This window comes from Photinus pyralis, unplaced genomic scaffold, assembly GCF_008802855.1.
Source record: "Photinus pyralis isolate 1611_PpyrPB1 unplaced genomic scaffold, Ppyr1.3 Ppyr1.4_LG2, whole genome shotgun sequence".
Lineage (NCBI taxonomy): Eukaryota > Metazoa > Arthropoda > Insecta > Coleoptera > Lampyridae > Photinus > Photinus pyralis.
The window spans coordinates 33,297,897-33,319,175 of record NW_022170403.1 but is presented as its reverse complement, the minus strand read 5'-3'; the positions used below and the strand labels follow the sequence as shown (position 1 = coordinate 33,319,175).

General features: G+C 37.1%; 1 protein-coding gene across 5 annotated transcripts in view; it reads left to right on the top strand.

The window, feature by feature from the left end:
- The first annotated feature begins 5,973 nt into the window (after nucleotides 1-5,973).
- LOC116164603 overlaps nucleotides 5,974-21,279 on the top strand; it is a 46,205-nt gene continuing 30,899 nt past the window's right edge. For 2 of the 5 annotated variants that reach the window (XM_031478795.1, XM_031478794.1), the window contains exons 1-6: nucleotides 5,974-6,089; nucleotides 6,300-6,526; nucleotides 6,803-6,946; nucleotides 7,005-7,166; nucleotides 11,962-12,138; nucleotides 12,411-12,635. In XM_031478795.1, the coding sequence (XP_031334655.1) occupies nucleotides 6,361-6,526; nucleotides 6,803-6,946; nucleotides 7,005-7,166; nucleotides 11,962-12,138; nucleotides 12,411-12,635 (874 nt within the window). In that variant the 5' untranslated portion in view covers nucleotides 5,974-6,089; nucleotides 6,300-6,360. The remainder of the gene's footprint in view (nucleotides 6,090-6,299; nucleotides 6,527-6,802; nucleotides 6,947-7,004; nucleotides 7,167-11,961; nucleotides 12,139-12,410; nucleotides 12,636-21,279) is intronic. The other 3 variants (XM_031478796.1, XM_031478798.1, XM_031478799.1) reach the window with 3 other exon arrangements.

Sequence of the window (21,279 nt, the reverse complement as noted above, 5' to 3'; positions counted from 1 at the left end):
TCTGGGGGCCATGCGAACACAGCTAAGTCATTTGCACTTCCAGTGATGTATAAGTTGTCACTTTTTTCCTCAATTCACCTCCTAGTCCAGTCACACTATGCCAAAAACGGCAAACGAAACGAAAAAATAATTCGTGTGTAAAGTCCCGAACGGTTTTGTTGCCGCCGTAGGGTGGGGAGGGGGTGAAGGTAACGTTTTGCAGTTTGGCGGTCATATTTATAAGTGACATCAACCCATATACTTTGGTAGAAGTCGCTTCATAATGCGAGAAGTGTTCCAATATAGCGGAATTGGCTGATTTACAAACTGGACTGAGAGTTACGCCAACCTATTTTGGAGGAAATTATAGAGTGAAACTTTCAACATGTCAGTTTTACGTAAAAAATAAAATTAGAATAGAAATAATAAACAAATGAATATTATCAAAAATATTTCTATGCTTTCCGCCATCTCTCAGCTTCCCACCTTGGACATTCCAAAACCGCATGTCCCGCTCCGTCAATGACCCCACAGTCGTTACACTTCCGTGCTCTCTCTTTCATATTTCTATTTATTCTATTTTAGAATATAATCCTTTTTATAAGCACCAAAATGAGGGTATTAATTGGACTTTATGGCACAAAACTGTCAAAAATTGCCTAGCAACGATACTGCCACTCGCAAAACTTGCTGTATTCTTTTTCATATAGATCTTTGGATTTATGAGGAACCACTTTACTTTGTGCGATTTCGAATTCACGTAATATTTCGTCAGAATAAACGTTTTCCATTTCAGCTACACTCATTTCCAACACCGAATTATTTGATAAAAAGTAAACAGTCTCAGTATTCATAGCAACACAAAAAACGCCAACTATCTACACCACTCATATTTGGTTAGCGACAAATTCCTGCAAGAACTACTAATCCCTTTTAACTTTTTAGAAATTGTGCTAAAATAGAATAAAACGTTGTATGTACCACGGGCATAATCGATTATGGCCCTCGAGAAATTAAAAGCCCTCCTTCGTCGGGCTTTAAACATTCTCTCGTGCCATAATCTTTTGATTATGCCCTTAATACATAAATAACTATTATTGTTCCATTTTCTCCGTGCCCGGTAATAAACTGAGTGACATAATAATCTAATTCACTGTGTCTTCTTTGGATCCACCCCTTGAGATTGCCTATTACGGTTTTAGCTCATGACTCGCGCTCTTGCCACTCCGTTTCCCACATGCTTATAACATCCGCGTACTTTTTTCCTTCATACCTCGTGCTGACCTTTAATCTCAGTGGAGGTGTGCCCATCATCACCAACACGTCCGTACTGGATACCATTCGGTACGCCGCTGCTATTCTTAGCTCCATCACAGATAGGCTATTTTATCTGTGGCTCCATTTTTCTTTGCAGTCTATCTAGCATGTTTCCGACTTTCTTATAGCGCTAACCCACACCTCACATCCGTATAGCACTATGTTATACACCGCCGAGGCTAGAACCCTTCTTCTTCCCTCCCGAGGGCCCCCTGTAATCTACATCAGTCTATTCAGATGTTCTGCCGTTCTGCTTGCTTTTTCAATTACTCTATCGACGTGCTGTATAAAGTTAAGACCTTGATGCCTAGAATCTCTATCGTTCTTTCCATGGGTACCCTCGCCTGGTCCACCATCAGACTGGCCTCCGGCAGCCTTCTTTTACCGGCCATTAGCGCCGCTTTTGTTTTTGTGCCTACCAGCTTAAGACTTCCATCCATTGTTGTACCTTTCGTACCGTCCACTCAAACTCGCGATCTCTGACCACCACACTAACATCATCCGCGTAAGCCATAAACTTCACCCCCGGCGGTACCCCCAGTCTCAGCACCCCGTCATAGGCGATGTTCTTTAATATTGGCCCTAGCACCGAGCCTTGCGGCACTCCATCGTTGACTCCAAACGTATATCTCGTCCCTGACGACAATTTCACGGTGTTATTCCTATTAATGAGGTAACTATACTATATATAAGTTTCCTAACTCGGTGTATTCTTTCTTCCCAGTTCCTCCATAATCGTCCTCGTCGGAATCGAATTGAACGCATTTTGCACGTCTAGAGAGGTAGTAATTTCCACCTCCCTAGTGCGCCTGGTGCCTCTCATAATGTTTTCGGAAATGTTTTTGATCTGGCTCAGCGCCTCTCTGGTGCCTCTCCCTTTTCTAAATACATATTGACTTTCTGATAAACTTGCGTACAACTCAATTCTTCTACCCAGTACTCGTTCCAGCAGCTTCCCCAAGTGACTTACCAACGAGATTGGTCTCACCGATCCCTGGTCCTTCTTTGGAATGAGGACTACGTTCGCCTCCTTCCACTTCTCTGGGTACTCTCCAGTAGACATAACCTCTTCAAACACCTTTGCAAACCATTCCGGTCTCGCTCCCGCAACTCTGCTAACCAGTTCCGGTGGCAGCCCATCCGGGCTAGGTGCTTTTTTCTTCGGCATTTTTTCGACCGCGTCCCTTATTTCCTGTACGGTGACCTTTCTAGGGGTTTGCTCCTCTAACTCCGTATCCTATTTCTGGACTACAGCATTTTGTTTTGTAGCGGGAATAACCTGTCTATTTTCTCGATAATCTCCGCGTCTGTGCCCACCGCACCCTCGATCTTTTTCCTATTTTGCCTGTTACTATTAAATTAACAACTAAAAACTCGCAGTATTGCAAAGTTGGCAATTGTAAAGATGGAATATGGCTTTGATTAGTTAGACCATTGTATTTATAAGCGAAAAATACAATGGTTAAACTGACGAATGGTGCACAATATGCTAGAAGTAGAATTTCTAAGTCCCGATCCCGCCAACAAGAACGTGGTAGATCGATAGAACGATCACCATCTATAAGATTGTGTGCCCTCAGAGTAAGAAATAAAGATAGAGATGCCTAAATAGATTTTTAAATTAGTATAAGAGTTGTGATAAACAAACAATTATAAGATTAAATTAAACAGTTTAATAAGAAAATTTATGATAATTAGTGTGTCACGACGGCAACGCTGGAACAATTTGACACGGATTTCTGTTAATTTCTACAAAACGTAATTTCTACATGTTTAACTCATTTTATAGATTTAAAACTTATTCCACTGTGTTTAATAATGTATCAGCACTCTTTGACATGGGGGAAGGGTGTACTTTTTGTGGAATTAGTGTAGTTACCTACTAACGTTTACCTTTCCTTTTGTCCTCTCAACTGTCAAACTGTGGGTTATGTTGGATCAAAACGTATGCGTCCTCTATTTTTATTTCTTACTCTAAGTGTGTGCCCGATACAGTCGTCGTCTGTGTTGCGAGATGCAATGATTTTAAGCCCTCTTAATTAGTGTAGCAAATTTTGGTAGAACAATATCAAAACCCTATCAAGTCAATAAGGTATTATAATCATAGAGGCCTCTATGGTATAAATAAGTCATGGTACAATAAGACGAGGTATGCCTATGCGCATGCGCTCGTGACATCATTGGGATAACTGGGCTCTACCACTCAATAAAGTAATGGGGTTCAATCTGTCAACTGCGGTCTCTCGAAAAAAATTCGCACGGGAAAGTTATAGTTTGTACAAAGCAATTTATTTTGATGAAACCTTTCATTAAAAAGCTATGCACGTTTTACTTTCAAAAACAACATCTAAGGAAATAATTCGTGGGAGGGCGGCCCCTTTTAGACAGCGCAATTTGATGGCCGTCTGGCACACCTTCAAGGTATAGGCTACCTACTGCAAAAAGTTCCAGGACTCTAGGACGATTACCCTAGAAGCAGTTCGAAACGGCAGAAGTGGGTCCGGACGGACGTACGGATGGACAAAACACACACAATACCACATTTTTTTAATTCTTAAAAAATGCGCTAAAAACACTTTAGAGCACATCTATTACACGTGACACTTCCAAGGATTGATTTTGTATCCATATACCATTTTCAAACTTGGCGGTGATTCTTGTGACGTCATTGGGATAAAAACGTCATCTGCGCGAACTTGACGAATTTGCGTTCAGTTATAATACAATGGCATACCTTGTCTTGTACCATGGTATTTGTCACCGGCGGTAACAAATATATCCGGATGTGGCTCGTTCTTTCCGTGAAATATGTATGATGTGCCTTCTAGATTTTTCTAAACGGTTTCTTATTTGCTATATAAGCAAATTGAATTGCATTTAGATGTGCTATATATTAAGTGTAAATAAAGTAAGTGATAAATATTGAACTGTTATAAATCAATCCATTTAAGGACCATAATAATCAATTTAGTATATCGTTAGTAGTGCTAGTTTCTGTGAGCATTTCATTTAATAAGTAATTTTACATAAATAAATCACTTAATTGTCATTGGACTCAAACTGTTACTCAGTGGTTGGCTTGGACCAATGTAATTTGGCCGTAAGAATTAATTAACATATTAACATATTGTAATATGAAATGTTTCTGTAAAGTATAAGAGTAGAAATTTGTTAATATTTGAGCACAAGTATTTGCACCACAATTAACACCTAGATTAACACAATGCAGTTCGTGTATGTGATATGTGATTTAACAGTGAAAAATATTCTAAATACTGAATAGCGCTAATACCGTTCAATTAAAGGCAAATTTATAATGTAAACAAATAATTTAACCGTTGTTTATATGCTGTCTCCGTCTCCGTCTTTCATTTATTCAAGAAGTATTGATTCAATCTCAGTCAAAATCAGTAACACCTAGACATCGTCGTGTCCTAAACACATCGAAGGTAAATATTCACAGATGGATATCAAAAGAAACACAATGTCATATAAAAAATTCACAGATTTCGCAATCCAGGCAGCCATCGGAAACATTGGAAATGATAACCGTATAACGCCATATGCAATAAATAACCCTTATTCACCCGGGACCACTTGCTCCACTCGCTTGCAAGCTCGCTCGTGTCGCAAACGTAAACTTTCTGAATAATAAGCGTCGTAACATGCTTGTATTATACTAGCTTACTATATTGTGGTACCACACTACCACTACCGCGAGCGAGATGTGCGAGTGCGAGATTTTTAGATTGGAATTAACAAAACAATTACTAACACCATTGTAAGTACCGTATCGACAGTATCCGCGACTTTTCCTGCGCTTACCGATCATCTTCTCTGCTTGAGCGAAAAACTGGTGACTTCATACCCATAATAGGTACACAAAAAACAATCATTTCCAATGCTAATACAAGCTTTTTAATAAAACAATGTTGCTATTCATTCCGGCATTTTCGGAAGTGCTTCCATTTTAACAATATTGTATACCGATACAGTTTTCATATTTACCCCTCCTAAGTAGGTACAAATTTTGACGGAACTGAAGTGCCCAAAAAAGCACCATTGCTGCTTTAGTTGTAGTACTAAAATACACTACAAGTAGTATTCTATCATAAATAGATACCTACTCGTATTATTCATTTGATAAAATCGCAAAATAAGTATCATTGGGAAAGGATTTCTTATCTAAAGTTTAGTTCGCTTTGAGGGTTCCGCTTTCCCGATTATCTTTATCTCGACACGCTTCCGATGACAACATCTAAAATCACTTCTCTCGTTTAAAATAACTAATTTCCAAATAACACTCCCTTGCATCGTCAAACCCCCGCATTCTGAAATAACATAAAACATAATTCTCAACTTTACCAGATCCTTTACATCAAAGTTGACCCACAATCTTGTCGTTGGGTATGGGAATGTCGAGATGACATATTTTAGAAAATCTACCCTTCTTTCGTCTAACTTTAATAAAAATGCTTAGGAAGAATTCATAAATATAAAGTTACTAAGAAATCGTATTTTATCAAGCGTCCAACGCCGAGTTACAAATAGACGCGTTTAGTATTTTAATTCGTTTCGCAAATTATATTAAAAAATAATTGGATCCTAAACTAATTACTTATTACGTGGATATGTTCGAAGCTGCTAAGAATTTTTATATAACGCAAGCGCCATGACCCGCAATGATCGGGCGTCACGGCGCCACGCATTCTACTTTCTTTCTACATTGATATACTCTACATTTCTACAGTAACACCTGCGTTTGAATTTTTTATCATTCAAATACTATTGGGGTAAGTTTTTTAACGTTTGCCCAGGCGTGCATGAATTCAGATATGCTTCGATTGTTCCATAAATCACAGCCGTCACGCAATTTAACAATGAACTGTTTATCCAAGTATTAGTATCGATCCCGTTTTCCAGAAATTCCATTTCCAAGATTTGCCATGTAATTACATAAGTGGGATAACGGTGATGCTCAATATTAGACGTACTTATTTCAGGATTCTTTAAAATGGTAACGAATGCGAAATCCAACGAGGATTATGATTGGAAACCCTGGAGATGAGACCGGTCATTTTTTTAATAATGTTCCAACTACATTTCTCCCTGTCGACATCAGAAAAACATTTAACTTCTGCCAGAGGTATGCAGTATGACGATAATGACGAAGATGAAGATGAGCATATTGAAATATTTAATGAAGATGACATTGATTTAAATAGAACAGGTAAGATGCTCTCCTGTAATGTTCAATTCAACCAACAAGCGTATTGTTTAGTAACGGAACTAAAAGTATTGTTCGCGTGATCCAAGAGAATTTAGTAAATTGCATTATATATGTAGTACAACAGCGTAATTAACAAAGCGCTTGTTAGTCAGTACGATACCTACCTTTACTTTTCTTGAGTTTCTGAAATTAAAGTAGTTTAGTGCGTCTGCAAAGAATGAAATTACTTATATGCATTTGGATGTCTTGTACAAAAATGCTTTTCCTACTTTTTAGATAAGGGAATGTATTTAGGATCACCATGTGAATTTACGTGTAGCCCGAAACTTATACACGTCTTTTGCAATCCCGTTTCTGGAGTGTGTGAATGTGACAAAAGGCATCCAGTAAAACTGAATCCCGCGACGGGTTGTGGGAAACGTAAGTGCTTAGTATTAATTAATGATAGCATATCGTGCTGCATGCTAATGCGTTTTAGCCAAGCGCTTAGGGGAGCAATGCTATTATCGAGAAGCGTGCAAGTATTCGGACCAGCATGCGTCATGTGTACAGGTTCATCACAACGCAGTATGCCAATGCAAATCGGGTTATCACATAGTCTCCATTCAAAAGCCGTCGAAAAGGGTATTTTGCGCTGAAGGTAAATTATAAGTACTCACATTTTTATTAGATACTAAAGTTAAAGTATTTCTTAGTCATGTCTAAAGAGTGATGACAGCAAAAAAACGTTTCCTTACCCTTATCCAACAACGCAATCATATATGGCACATTTTTGAGCTTGTTGAACACCTTCAAACTTAAATCCTTTCCAACAATTTACCTACATATATACGGAGAGATAATTTGGAACCATTTCATATGAACTTTTCTGTTGATTGAAGACAAAAGTCTTTCGCAAGTTATGCATTTAATGATATTGAATGTTCTGCTCGGGTGTACATGTACATTCACAGGAAAAACCGAGAAAATGTAAAAGTTTTTAAACCAAAATAGATGATTTGACACTTAGTACCCCATTTTAAAAAACTGTCAAAATTCGTTATGACTAGCTGTCTGGCTGGCTGGCTGTCCGGCTGTCTCAGCAATTACAACAGCTAGAGACTTCAAATTTTCACTAAAAATTTCTGTTATTGTATAGATGTGCAGGCTCTAGTCTATTTTGAGTTAGATTACACGTGAGATAGATAATTTTAACTTTGCTAAAAAAATACTGATCTGTATTACCAAAACTGTGCTTTCATCATGAATATACTGATTTACAAAGTACAACTCATACTAAAAAACCAAGCGATTCGCATATTATGCCACATCCAAATCCTCTGCTCCTACAAACGACGAAAGATATTGTTAACGTCATTTTAAAACAATTTCACAGCCACTAAGTCTAATGTTTCCACGTAACTCATGGCACGTTTATAACGTACAAGAGCTAGGTGGAGATAAATCGTTAACATAACATTCTAACATGTATTGTATAACACAAAGTTTTAATATGAATATTAATTGTATGGACAATCTTAATTAATTAATATTAATCAAGCCGAAGCATGTTTAAAACGTATCAGTAACTTTTCTGTTTCGTTACTGTATAATTATCACGACCGTTTGGAAACTTTTCCTATCGAAATTTAGCACGACTCTACTATAACAAAGGATCAATCTAATTTTTAATTGCAAAATCGTTAATTAACCAAACAAGAATAAATTTCGTTCTGTATTTTCAAACAGAATTATGTAAAGAATTATCCTCATACATCATAACTAAGATGAACTCCCTTTTTTCTTTTACTTATTATGTAAAATCTAATTTCAATAATAATGTTTATTCGTGTGTAAATAAATCGTTATGTAAAAGAAATACCTATTTAAAAATTTATTTAAATTTAAAAGTGATTAATAACCTACCCCTACGACTCTTCATTACTCTCGACGTTTAACCGCACCTTTATTTTCACTATACCTAGAACAGTAAATTGTTGTTTCACGAGAAGGCCAGAAAAAGTGTCTTGGCAGCCCAGACTGAATCAAAAATCATTCTTTGCATTAACTATAAGACAGTGGCGGCTCTTCCTTAGGTTTGCAGGTTTGCGCAACCCCAAAAGAAAAATCCATTAAATTTAATTGTATTAAACGCGAAGTAGCGTTTTGTATTGCAGTGGCAGTCAAATTGAAACAGTAGATTACATTCACCAATATCACGTCGCAACGCGACTCGTGTCAGTATCGCGGCTCACCGATGATGCTCTGCGGTTGCATTTCGAATGCACACCAATTGATTACATGAAGGCGCACGATGGGTTGCCTATCTAAGCGCGGATTTCAGTTATGCCGCATAAGCTCATAGCAGGTTGCAAGTCAAGTGCAAACTTTCGTTTAGTTAGCACGCTAATTCAGTTGAAATCGTTAGTATTTTAGCGCGCAGTGGAGTGTAAGGTGTCGGTGTGCTATCGCATTTGTTCGTGTTGATTGTGAGAATGAATTCTTACTTATTGTATGTTTAATTCATTTCATAATTGTTTAATGAATTAAATAAAAACTTCTCTTGGCACTTTTTAATGTGTGCAATCGCAACATGCAACTCCCATATTTCTAATGTACGAGCCGCCACTGCTATAAGATTTATTTTATTGATGTTGACATTTTTCACAACCATTATTTTCGTAAGCTTGAGTTACTATTGTTTTTAATTATATACCTACCTTATATTATGTGTGTCATGCATAAACGATTTATCGCAATTTTTTTGAAAGCACATCATCCAATCTATTTACGCTTACAAGTGTTTAATTATTCAGTTTTTTTATCTTCGTGAAATTTTGCAACATAATGGCGCTGTCATGCTGAATAGAGCCGTGCAGTGTGGATTATTAAGGATCCTCAGATCCTTTTATAGTTTTGTATTGTCGTCCGTCCGTCCGTGTCCGCTCTAACTCGTTTTAAAAGTGACCGACTATGTTGAAATTTGGTGTACTTTGCACATTAAGGACGGACGCTATTGATTTTCAGGAAGCTAATTCAACAGGAACAAAAGTTATAGGACTTCGAGTAAATCGGGAACAGGAAAAACTGCGGGATCAATATAATAAATCAACATATTTGATTCCCTAGGTCATGTATCGAGTTCGGACTTTCGCTAGATTATTCCCTATCACTCAGACGTGTAACAATTCAATATAACTCTTTTCTGTGGTATAGATCAAAAGTTTTAGAGCAAAATGTATCCAAAATTATTCTTTACACATGAGTTTGGAGTTGTAATAGCTTTCAAACGTATTATCTTGATGCTGAAAGAGTACATCACGTTCACATTGGATAACCGCATGTGTGCGATTCAAAGATGTTAAATTATTTTTCTGAGGCCACGTGGATTTTGATCAAAATATGTCAAAATCGTTAGTTATACACTCAGATCTTTGAGAAAAAGACTAGGGGCATGATCTCAATGCCCCACACATGAATTTGATACATTTTTGTTAAGAGAATTGGAGACCACGTGACTTTTTCATGGGTAAACAAACAGTCCCCTTACGTCTCCATTGGAGGTGTTAACACAATTCTCAATGCAGTGTGATCTTACATCTACCAGCGTATATTTATCTCTGTCACACAAATAGTGTTCCCGAACCGGTTGTCGCAGAATATGCGCGTCCTAGTAGCATGCGCTTTTTACACTGTGGCAACACTGCTGCGTTTTGACATTTGAGTGATCAAAACAAAATACAACGGTTAGGTCAAGTTCGACTTTTAAAGCATTTGCAACAAAAATGATAGCTCATTGCTTAATTTTTGAAACAAAAGCAAGAAAAACGTGTACTCACTGGATAGGTATTCTAGTAGCCAACGAAAAAATTAATGTTTAGGCTTGGAATGTATGGAAAATTCTGTTTCTGTTTTGCTTTTTTTTGGGAAACACTGAAGAATATGTCCTGTAGTAACACAAAATAATGTTTTGTACCTACAACCTTACATTGAAAGTAATCTCATTTTTCTGCGGCTTTTTCGTTTTGCTCTCAGGGTTTTATGTCGATTTTGTGGATATTTAACGTCAAATTTGGCAAACGTGATTACCATGAGATGCACCAGTATGGACACTTGATAATTTTGAATTATAATTTACGAAAACGTTTAGATAACACAAAAATGCGAATGAAATCTATTTTAGCCGTCGTAGATTAAATTTTGAATGATACACGGTAGCTAAAATCACTCGGCTACGCCTCGTGTATTTAACGTTACACGCGTTTTATTAATAGCCGTTTGCACCGATAAATTTAAGCGGGGCTTAGCTTAAGCCTAGCTTAAAATCTATGGTAATCATTGTCTCAATAATCGTTGCCATGGATTTTAAGCTACGCTTAAGCAAAGCTTTGTTTAAATTTGTCGGTTCCAACGGCCATATGACGTTCATAAACGAACTTGTATCATTAATAACTATAATAGTACAGTTGCTTCTTTTAAACAACCATCTTGATCGATCTTAACTAGTGATTAAATTTTCCGCTGAGTTAACTACCTCCACCGAGTCTTCAATCGTCAATTTTGGATTATCAAGAACTGAAATTTTTGCCAAAAATGACGTCTATGCCGTGAATGCCTCTTTTTTTGTCAATTCACCTTTTATGATCGTGATCCACCTCCGCATTTCGTAATACGCGCACTTTTAAATTGAAACGGTCATCCCATATCAACATAAACAACATGTTGTTCTCTTATTAAACATGTCAATTTGAACACACATGTCCATCTTTATACTTGTACAAAAATTTTAAATAACATTTAATAAAATAACTCACCTGCAATTTTCATAAAACTAAATGTTTTATCAAAATATCTAAACCCATAAAGAGTGCCTAAAAAAGCGACAGAGCACCTCCGTGTGCCCCACGGAGTCATTGGATTTGACCAATTTTCAATAGGCTTATTACTTGTGGCATATAGGTCAACTGTGCAAAGTTTGAACAAATCGGTCCAATTAATCCAATCCAATTAAACTATGATCTCGCGCGCCCGTCTGGTCTACGTTATTTTTATCAAGGAAGAAACCATGTGCATATCATGACCGAGTGGTCATGTGACTCAAAAATAAATATAAAGAAATGTTACACAAAACTAAAATTAGGCATGCTATCACAGCAATTATACCGTTTTATTATAGTTGTGCATATCAATAATTAAATAAATAAATAAAAAAATAAGAAGCAAATCAATACACAAGCACCCCGGCCAAGAACAAATAAACAATTGCGAATATGAGTAATCCTTATACCTTAACATGAGCCATACCTATACAGCACTGTAACTATTAAATAATAGGTATACATCTATCAGTACAGAAATAGTCATTCACTTATAGACACTTATTAAGAGATACTAACAGGCATGCTTTTATAATAATATACCTTAGATGTATTTGACAAAAATTGATACAATTCCAGATGTTGACATTCTGAAGACGGATTTTTCAACTTTAGCTGGAGTTTTGTCTGGAATAGCAGTATTATCAGGGTTAATTTGCTTCGTACTGAAACTCTTCAACCAAAATAGGTATACAAGACCACACCGGTTTGGAAATGCAAACTTAGCACCTCCTATTTTCTTCTCAAACGATGCAGGTAGTTGCACTAAATAATTAAGCGTGCGATGTATTTGATGTAAAAAAAAACTGTAAGGTCAGTGTGTTTGTTTCAGTTGAATTTCTTTTCCTTCTTCTGCTACCGACACTATTTCTAATTTCTTGTGATCATTTACGTTATGCACATATTTCTCGGAAGCTATTACTGTACTGTCTCCTGTTACATTATGCTACAAACGATGAACAATTACATGCAGTATACGCTTCTACGCAGTAACCACCCCAAGTCCCTACAGATATTTTTCTGGGTAGGAATCGGACTCCCAATGCCACTACTAGAACAGTCATCAACTTCCCATGGTACAAGTCAACGATCACTAACGTCCGTTTCATCGCGCCGTGCCAGCAGCCTTCACGGATGTCGTGGAACCTCCGTATCTGCTTCTCGTGCAGGTGCGGCTCGTGCCGCAGCCATCTTGCTGATGTCCTTCCACGAATATAACCCCGATTTCCCTGAAAAACTCACATCCTATCTCGGTACAGCTTTCGCATGTTACACACCTTGATGTTGTACTGTGCCGTGCGCGTGCTAAGTGTTCATTTTACTTACTATGTTACTGTAAAGTTCCATAATTCAAGACAAACAGAGATATTGCCAATGTTGATGTGAACCAAAAACTGGCATGCAAGATGGCAGCGGTATTGTGCAATCGATCAACGAAAGATCCATCATTAGTTGGTCGTCGAGTTATCACTTTTTTTCACACAAAACCAATGACTTGCTTAATGCTTTTTCATATTATTTTATAACTTGCATGAACTGCATGTACCTCAAATGACTGTATGTGTAGTATAGGTCGTTGTGTTGAAAGTGTGTAGGTAGTATTTTAGACAAAATGGTTGACTCAACGATTATTGTGCCAGTGGATAATTTTCATTCAAGATAACACTTTCCTAGTGCCGGAATTATCACTAGGCCGGCTAGGCCGTGGCCGCAAGCAAAAGGGGCCACAGCGTTGTGTACAAAAAAAGCTATAAGTATACATACACCGCAGGCATCGGATGCGCGTTTTTGACGCATGTTTGTGGGGGTAAAAGTAGGTAAAACAAATGTCGGTGGATTTGATACTGTGACGCGCAAGTGCCGTAAAAGTTACTTTTCATGACTTAAAAGTATACTTTTAGAGACTACGCATATGTGCACAAACACACGTCCAAAACTCGCATTCACGCCTGTGATGTATAAAGTATAGTGTGCACGTTGGAGGAAATGTCTTTGGCTCCTTGGTGCACAAAATACCTACTATTTTAGAACAAGAATTGAATTTTTATTTTCTAAAATTAGAAAATTACCGCTACTGTAAATCGAATACCTACATAACGTTTGTATACAAACAATACAATATAATTAAAATAAACAACGTACAACATATGAATATTAACGCTAACAGTTTTTTAAAATAACTTTTTAAACAAAAGTTATACTCATTTGAAGATTGGGCCTTCGGGTTACAAAGTGTTCCCCGCCTACTAGTGAGTGATCTAATTTCGCATGTAGTGAATTGAAAATGTCGCAAATAACAAAAAAATAACGATTTATCTCATTTAAAAAAGAAACACTGTCATAGTCAATGGCTGTACCTACCATATAATAATAATAATAATAAATGTCTTTATTGATTAGCAGTTCTACATTTGCAATAAGTACTGCATATATCAATTAGGTGAAAGTTCAGATTTTTTAGGTAAAATCTAATCTGATATTATTAGTCTGTAAAAAATCAGCTTCATTCATCCAACGTGAAAACGTTTCGTGAAAAACCGACTAAGAATTGTTTTTTTACGGAGTTATCAAATGTTCGCGATTTTTTTAAATATACGTTAAATAACGTTTTCATTAGGTGTACGAGTATAACTTATTTTTTCGAAAAACAACCTTTTAGAATTGGTACCGCAAGAAGTACCCACAGCGCCTTAAGTATTATGACCTGAGGCGGCAGACGGTCGTTTTCAGCATATTCGGATAATGCAAAATCGAACTCCATCTGTTAAAATTTTGATCATTCATTTCGAGCTAGCTCCCCTACTATAATGTCAATTCGCGACATTTCATCCATTCATGTGCTCAACAACCGTTGCAATACATTTTCCAATGTGCTTAATCGTAGGGTGTACTATCATTGAATTTATAACTATCGTACTATGTACTAAATTCAAAACAGAGAAGTTGACAATATTTTGGGAACGAGATCGACCAAACACTATGTTGCCTGTGGTGCTTCAAACTTCAACTTGGCGACACGATTCATCTTAAACATACGATTTTTTGAAATTTTTTGATGACTTTCTTCTCATGAATTCATGAGTTTAGTAACATGATCCTCCAAATCTAATTCTGCTTATTGTGGTGCTGCGTGTACACGCTACCTTGTGAGAAATCATATTTTTGTAATTTTGTGACCGCAAGTCCTACTTATGTTACTGTGTCCACATGTCATCCTGCTTGACGTAGTGACTGTATAAAGACAGTGTTACCATATCCTCCATGTTTTTTCCAAACTTGTAATTGAGCTGATTGATTTAACCGAATTATTAGATTTTGCTATGGTTAAATAATATTGGCACAATTGTTAGCAGCAAGGTGCCTTCATCACCTTGGTTTCCAGTTTATTACGGCGCTCAGCGGCGCCATTTAGGTATTTGAGAAATTTTGATATGCTATTTCCCACTTTCATTCTATAAACACGGCGTAATCTAGATCGTCCAAATCTGCTGTTGTTGCTATGTGTTGTGTACACATCGGCCTCATTACAACTTCAGCTCAACATCAACCTGATTAAGAGATCTTCTGTTAGCAACACCCTAACCAAAATCGTTAACACTTTTACTAGGTTGCTCACGGTGGCATGATCGTGTGTTACTAAGAACGAAGGAACTGGGAAGTCAGAAAAATAGGAATCCAAAACATTTGGACAAATGATGCCACTTGAGTGAAACATGAAACAGATTGAACAGAATGGGGGTTTACAGTATAGTTGAATTCCGCAGTTCTAATTTAATAAGCGTGTACCTGAAACCATAAAACATTTTTTTCGACAGTAAAAGCACAGACAACATATACTAGTATATATATACTAGTATATGTTGTCTGTGGTAAAAGTTTATTTAAAAATAGAGGCTGATTAGCAAAAAAATAATGAACATGTGCGGTTTTAATGGTTTATTCAAAACGATATGATTGTGGAGGGCTCTGTGACGTAATAAGCCCGACCAATCAGCTCCTAGAACCATTCAGATGACATAACGACTTGACAATATTGCAGGAGAATGGCATTTATAACTTGCGTCATCTGTCACAGGCACTTGTCACTTTCGTGCTAGATGCAGTCACAGCCGTCTATAATTACAAGCCATGCTGAGAAGTTTGGCAACGTTGTTCGAAAGTCAATCGGTGGGCCGATGTAAGTTTTAATGGCGTCTTGTTGCTCTTGAAAAATGGCATTTTCCTCTCTCCTGTGTTTCGCCTTGGCGGTTTTAATATAGAAGAAAGATACTTAGGCAGCTTACAATTGTGCCTATATATTATTTATTTACAAAAATGGATAATAACATTTTTATTTGACTTTAAAATTCGGGACGCTGTAAATTGGTAACTGCATCATAATGTGTTTTCCATCGAGATCTCCGAAATTGGTGAACTTCTGTCGAAAGAGGCCGAGGTGTAGCACACGCTTGAGCACTTAATTTCGGTAAAAGAACAGTAAATCGCTGCGCATCAGCGAGGTTATATCAACGACCAGGTGTGATTCGGAATGGCAAACTTTAAGCCAGTCGCTACTCCAGTGGGTCAAGGTACGAAGCTTTTAAAGAGGGGAGCCCCGTAGACTTCAAATTCCCGTACCATGAACTCTTGGGAATAAGTTGAAAGGTTCCTTCAGAAAATCGATTTGACATGTCTGTGCTAGAATACCTGAAATACAAACTAATTGTATTTTTTCACGATAAACACTTACTGTACTTACGTCCCAGGTAGTGTGTAGGTCATATTTGAGCTTGTCCAGGTACTTTGAACAAATACAAGTGCTTGTAAAGGGTCCAGTAAGGAGTAGCCTGCTTTAGAGGTTATGACAACAAATCGATATATTTCGTTTAGCAACTTACCTGAATAATAATTTCTGGTCATTCCGTACGGAGTAACACAAATTGTCGCAATTTCGCTCTGTTAAGACAGGTAAATTGGAATATTACACCCAAAACACATATAAAATACACCTAAAATCTGTCAAGTTGAATTAGGAAATCGGCCTACCATGCAGTGTTGCCATAATTCTCAGCACGGCTTGTAATTATAGACGGCTGTGATGCAGTTAAACATCCCTCTCAAAACGTCAAATGTGACAAACGTCAGACCCTCGCGTAAGGTTGCCAGCTCACTTCTACGTGATTGGTTGTAGGTTTGTGACGTATTTAGTCTGAAGCGTTTCAAATTCGGACTAAAAACACAGCTTTTCAATAATTTATTTTGGGTTTATTTGACTCGCAATTAAAAATTGAGGACACACGGGTCTTTTTATTTTTAATGTACTTTGTGGAACAGAAATAAAAAATGAAGGCGGGATGACCCCATTTAGGATAGTAACACAAGCGAATGATATTAGTTTAGGATAATCCTGTTTCCAAAGTAAGATCAACTTCCCTCTTATGTTTTAAGAACAAAGGGGTATCATAATTGACAATATTTATTTAAAAATAAAATACCACCTTAATTACCATTAGCAAACCTTTTATATGCTCCGTGCGATGTTCGGCCGTTGGTATTGTCATAGTGTTCTATTCTTTACACTAAGGTATTGTAACTTACAGCAAGCCAAGGTTGCATTGACGATTGAAGGTATATAAATTGCTATTAGATACAAAGCATTTAATAGGTAACGACTTAACAATTCACAATAGCTATAGGTATTCGATATTGACTAATTCTGATCTATATCTTAATTTGTGTTTAAATTTTCACTATCACGCATACATGTTTTAAATAGACACGCCGCACGAGACATACTGCAAAACTCGCCCTTACAAAATTACGGTTTTCTTTGTGAATAGTGTTCTACAAAGAGATAAACTTTAGCGATTCGCGTGTTTTAACGTGGTATGGTGAAATAGTTGGACTGATACAACGATATACATCTTTGTGAAGTATTAGCATTGATTGATAAATCCTAATTAGGATTAGCCAATACAAGGTTAGCTAACTAAAATAAACTAGAGCTACAAATTAATAGACACTTTGAGATCCTTTTCATAGATTCGGATCCACCCATAACAACATTATTTGCATTTTTAACGTATTTTCCTCAAAACGAAAAATAGCTATTGGCTGTAGTTTGTTGTTCGCCCGTCCGTCACACGTACTACTTCTACACGACTGAACCGATTTGGGCGATATGGGCCCATTTAACTATATAAGTATGGTCGACAATAAAAGGGACATCTTGCTGAAATAGGGTACTGGAGATTTTGGAGAGGTTTTGAAGAGTTTTTGGACGGATTATGAGTATATAGTATATACTAATATATATAAGTACTATATACTAATTATGAGTATATAGTATATACTCATAACTGGAAGGGAAACAAGCATATTATTAGTGAAGCTAAATGAGTGGTGGTATCTTTATCTCTCTCCCACTAGTAACATTAAATTCATCGACATAATTTTTCTATTTCACTTAAATCCATAGAGTCGTATTTTCTGCTTCTATCAGGGGTGCTAATAAACAAACTGGACGCGATGAGTGACTGAAATAGTTATACCACCACCTCATTCAGTGGCACGGCTTCAACGGTACGCATTTGCCGCCTATACCGGTTTCCCTTCCACTTACTACTACGTTTCATATGAAGCGTCTGATTCGTGATTCTGATGCGGTGCGGCTGACGCAATGCACCGCCTCAATAGGAAGCAATGGAAGCATGGTTATTAGTGCAGCGGAGAGCCGGCGCTAACTCGCTTATTTGAGGTAGTTTTTTTTTTCGGAGTAGAAAGAATTGGGACCCACACCATTTTGTTCAGAAATGTTTGAACCTTCAGAATCTCGCTTTACGACATTTTCCCGTGGTCCTGACAAAAGTTATAGGCCGCTAAAGTTGAAATTTACTCATTTTCGCGCGCGCGACTAGACCACCGAAAGTATTTATTTTCTCAGCAACTAAGCGATATACATCAATAATTCCTTTTGTAAAATGAAAGTACATTTATAGCAGAATCTAAAGCATTCAATTTACCTACCTTGTTATGCACAGTTTTTAGAAAAATGACCGTCAACTTCCAAAATTCGTGTAGCAGATGAAAAGTGCGCACTTTGAACTCTCATAACTTTTTATTTCACGATATCGATTTCCAATATTTATAGCTCATTCGATGCTCCAAAGCATTGTGATTATTTTATTTTCTATAACATTACCGTGAATTTTTCATAATAAAAAAGTTACGGTCATTTAAGTAAAAACCTACCCACCTCGCCGAGTCGGTAATCGCGAGTGAGACGGAGAGGGAAGGATAGTCAGCAGCGTTCGCTAAACAAGGAGCGATGCGTAAGGGATTTTACTTTACTTTACTAAGAAATTTCTCTCCGAATACCAAAACTAGCTATTTAGGCCGTTTAGTTTACAAATGCATTCCGCCGAGCTGCATTGTAAAATCTCAAACAATTCATTAACTCCATGTATCTCAGTTCTTTGGTGAAATATATAGGTACAAATAGGTACCTTTCCCTGTAAATTTTGGGGGTTACTCCACATTAGGTATCTCTTGTGCTGTGCTGTATATTGCAAGATCAGCAGTAACAACGGTATGATTTTGTCCCAAAGATTCAGGCTTGTTTTTTGATTTCACTAGACGATGGTTAGGATGGTATTGTAGCTCGCTGGTGGAGAATTCAAAAACGGCATAGGTATATTATATTGAATGGTAGATACCGGAACTTACTTAGGAGGATTATCAGCAGGTACTTAGGCTGTTAAAGTCAGTTATCTGGTCGTTATCTAGTGATAGGTAAACCTGGTGGTCAATCATTTCTAGACATGCCGTCTGCATGATCTCGAATTTAAACTTAACTTAAATAATTTAAATATGTAGTCATCTCAATAGTTTCAAAACTTTTATAAGTTTATTTTTTCCCCCCGGTTCTTTTGAAATGTGTTAAATTCAACTTTCAACTTTTAATGTAATAATTCAACCCTCCGGTTGGTTGTCTTAACAAAGCTTGATAATAATTCGTTTTGAAACTTAGGACAACCTTTCCGGTTTAACCACCCTTCAGGTTTTTTCACTTGGCTTCGGCCAGTTAATAATTAAAAAAACAACATGTTCGTCTTATTCGTCTTCAACGTTTGTAACTTACCGTTTTCCTGTTAAATTTCACATCGCCTGATGATGGCAGTACGCCGAAACTATAGTCGCTTTTATTTTTAATAACTTCAACGAATAAAAACTATATGGGGAAGGTTTAGAGAGTTTTGATCACACAATATATTTCAACCCCCATTTCGAGGAACGATGGATCCAACCCCAAAAAAAAATCCATGTATTCGTTTAGGAGCCACCCTCAAAAAAGTGGTAAAGTTTCTTTTTTTCTCAGCAACAGTTACAGAGACTGGTGGTAAGTCTTTGAATAGGTTTTGCTGTATGCCCTTTCCGGTTTTGCAAATAATTTTTCAAAATTCCTACCGCAAAAGGACACACCCCTCAATAGGGGTGCGAAAAAATGTTGATTTCGACGAAATTTGGTATCTGGTGGTTTTTGAATCTGAAATTAGTTTTTGAAAATTCGAAAAAAATAATTCCACTGCAATTCTTGGCCGGACAACGAAAATTGACAAAATTTCACGAAGTTTGTTGTGTAGGTACATACTTACGGAACAAAATTATTGAACAGTTTTTCTTAAGGTCATTTTTCAAACAAAAGTTACACTCATTTGCAAATTGGTCTTTCGGGCCAGAAAATGTTCTCCGACAGTGGCATAACAAGTACAGTAAACGTCAATATTACATGTTCTGCTAAGGGTGTCTACCTACATTTCACAAAAATTTGTCAAATAAAAAATGATAATTTTATCACAGCGAGCAACTTCGACATCAATGAGGAAACAGTCACAGAATAAGAATAAGTAGGCCATATTCTGTGGAAACAGACGAAAAAAATTCAACGCACAGTCATTTTTCAAAAGCAAGATACATCGACAGAAGAAATCCAAATTCCTCGTTTACCTATCACTAGATAACGACCAGATAACTGACTTTAACAGCCTAAGTACCTGCTGATAATCCTCCTAAGTAAGTTCCGGTATCGGTATCTACCATTCAATATAATATACCTATGCCGTTTTTGAATTCTCCACCAGCGAGCTACAATACCATCCTAACCATCGTCTAGTGAAATCAAAAAACAAGAAGGCGTGAAAAAGTAGCGAGAAAAGGAAATAATAATGTGAAACAAGCGGGAAAAGCTGAATCTTTGGGACAAAATCATACCGTTGTTACTGCTGATCTTGCAATATACAGCACAGCACAAGATACCTGATGTGGAGTAACCCCCAAAATTTACAGGGAAAGGTACCTATTTGTACCTATATATTTCACCAAAGAACTGAGATACATGGAGTTAATGAATTATTTGAGATTTTACAATGCAACTCGGCGGAATGCATTTGTAAACTAAACGGCCTAAATAGCTAGTTTTGGTATTCGGAGAGAAATTTCTTAGTAAAGTAAAATCCCTTACGCATCGTTCCTTGTTTAGCGAACGCTGCTGACTATCCTTCCCTCTCCGTCTCACTCGCGATTACCGACTCGGCGAGGTCGGTAGGTTTTTACTTAAATGACCGTAACTTTTTTATTATGACAATTCAACACATGTATAAAAAATCGCATAAGCCGCAGTGAAATTGTCACTTTGACAGCGGCAAAAGTTATCTGCAACTTTTCCAGCGACAAATGCACTAGTGGTTTTTTCACTTATTCATTTTCGAACCAATTATCGCATTATCCTTTCCCATATGACTAGTTTGACGTCTGTCAGTAATTGATTAGTTATGTGAATTTCTTGTTCGTTAAATTGTCCTGCCGAATTACACTCGAGGTTTGTATTTAAACCGAGTAAAATTGTGTTGTTGCAATTCA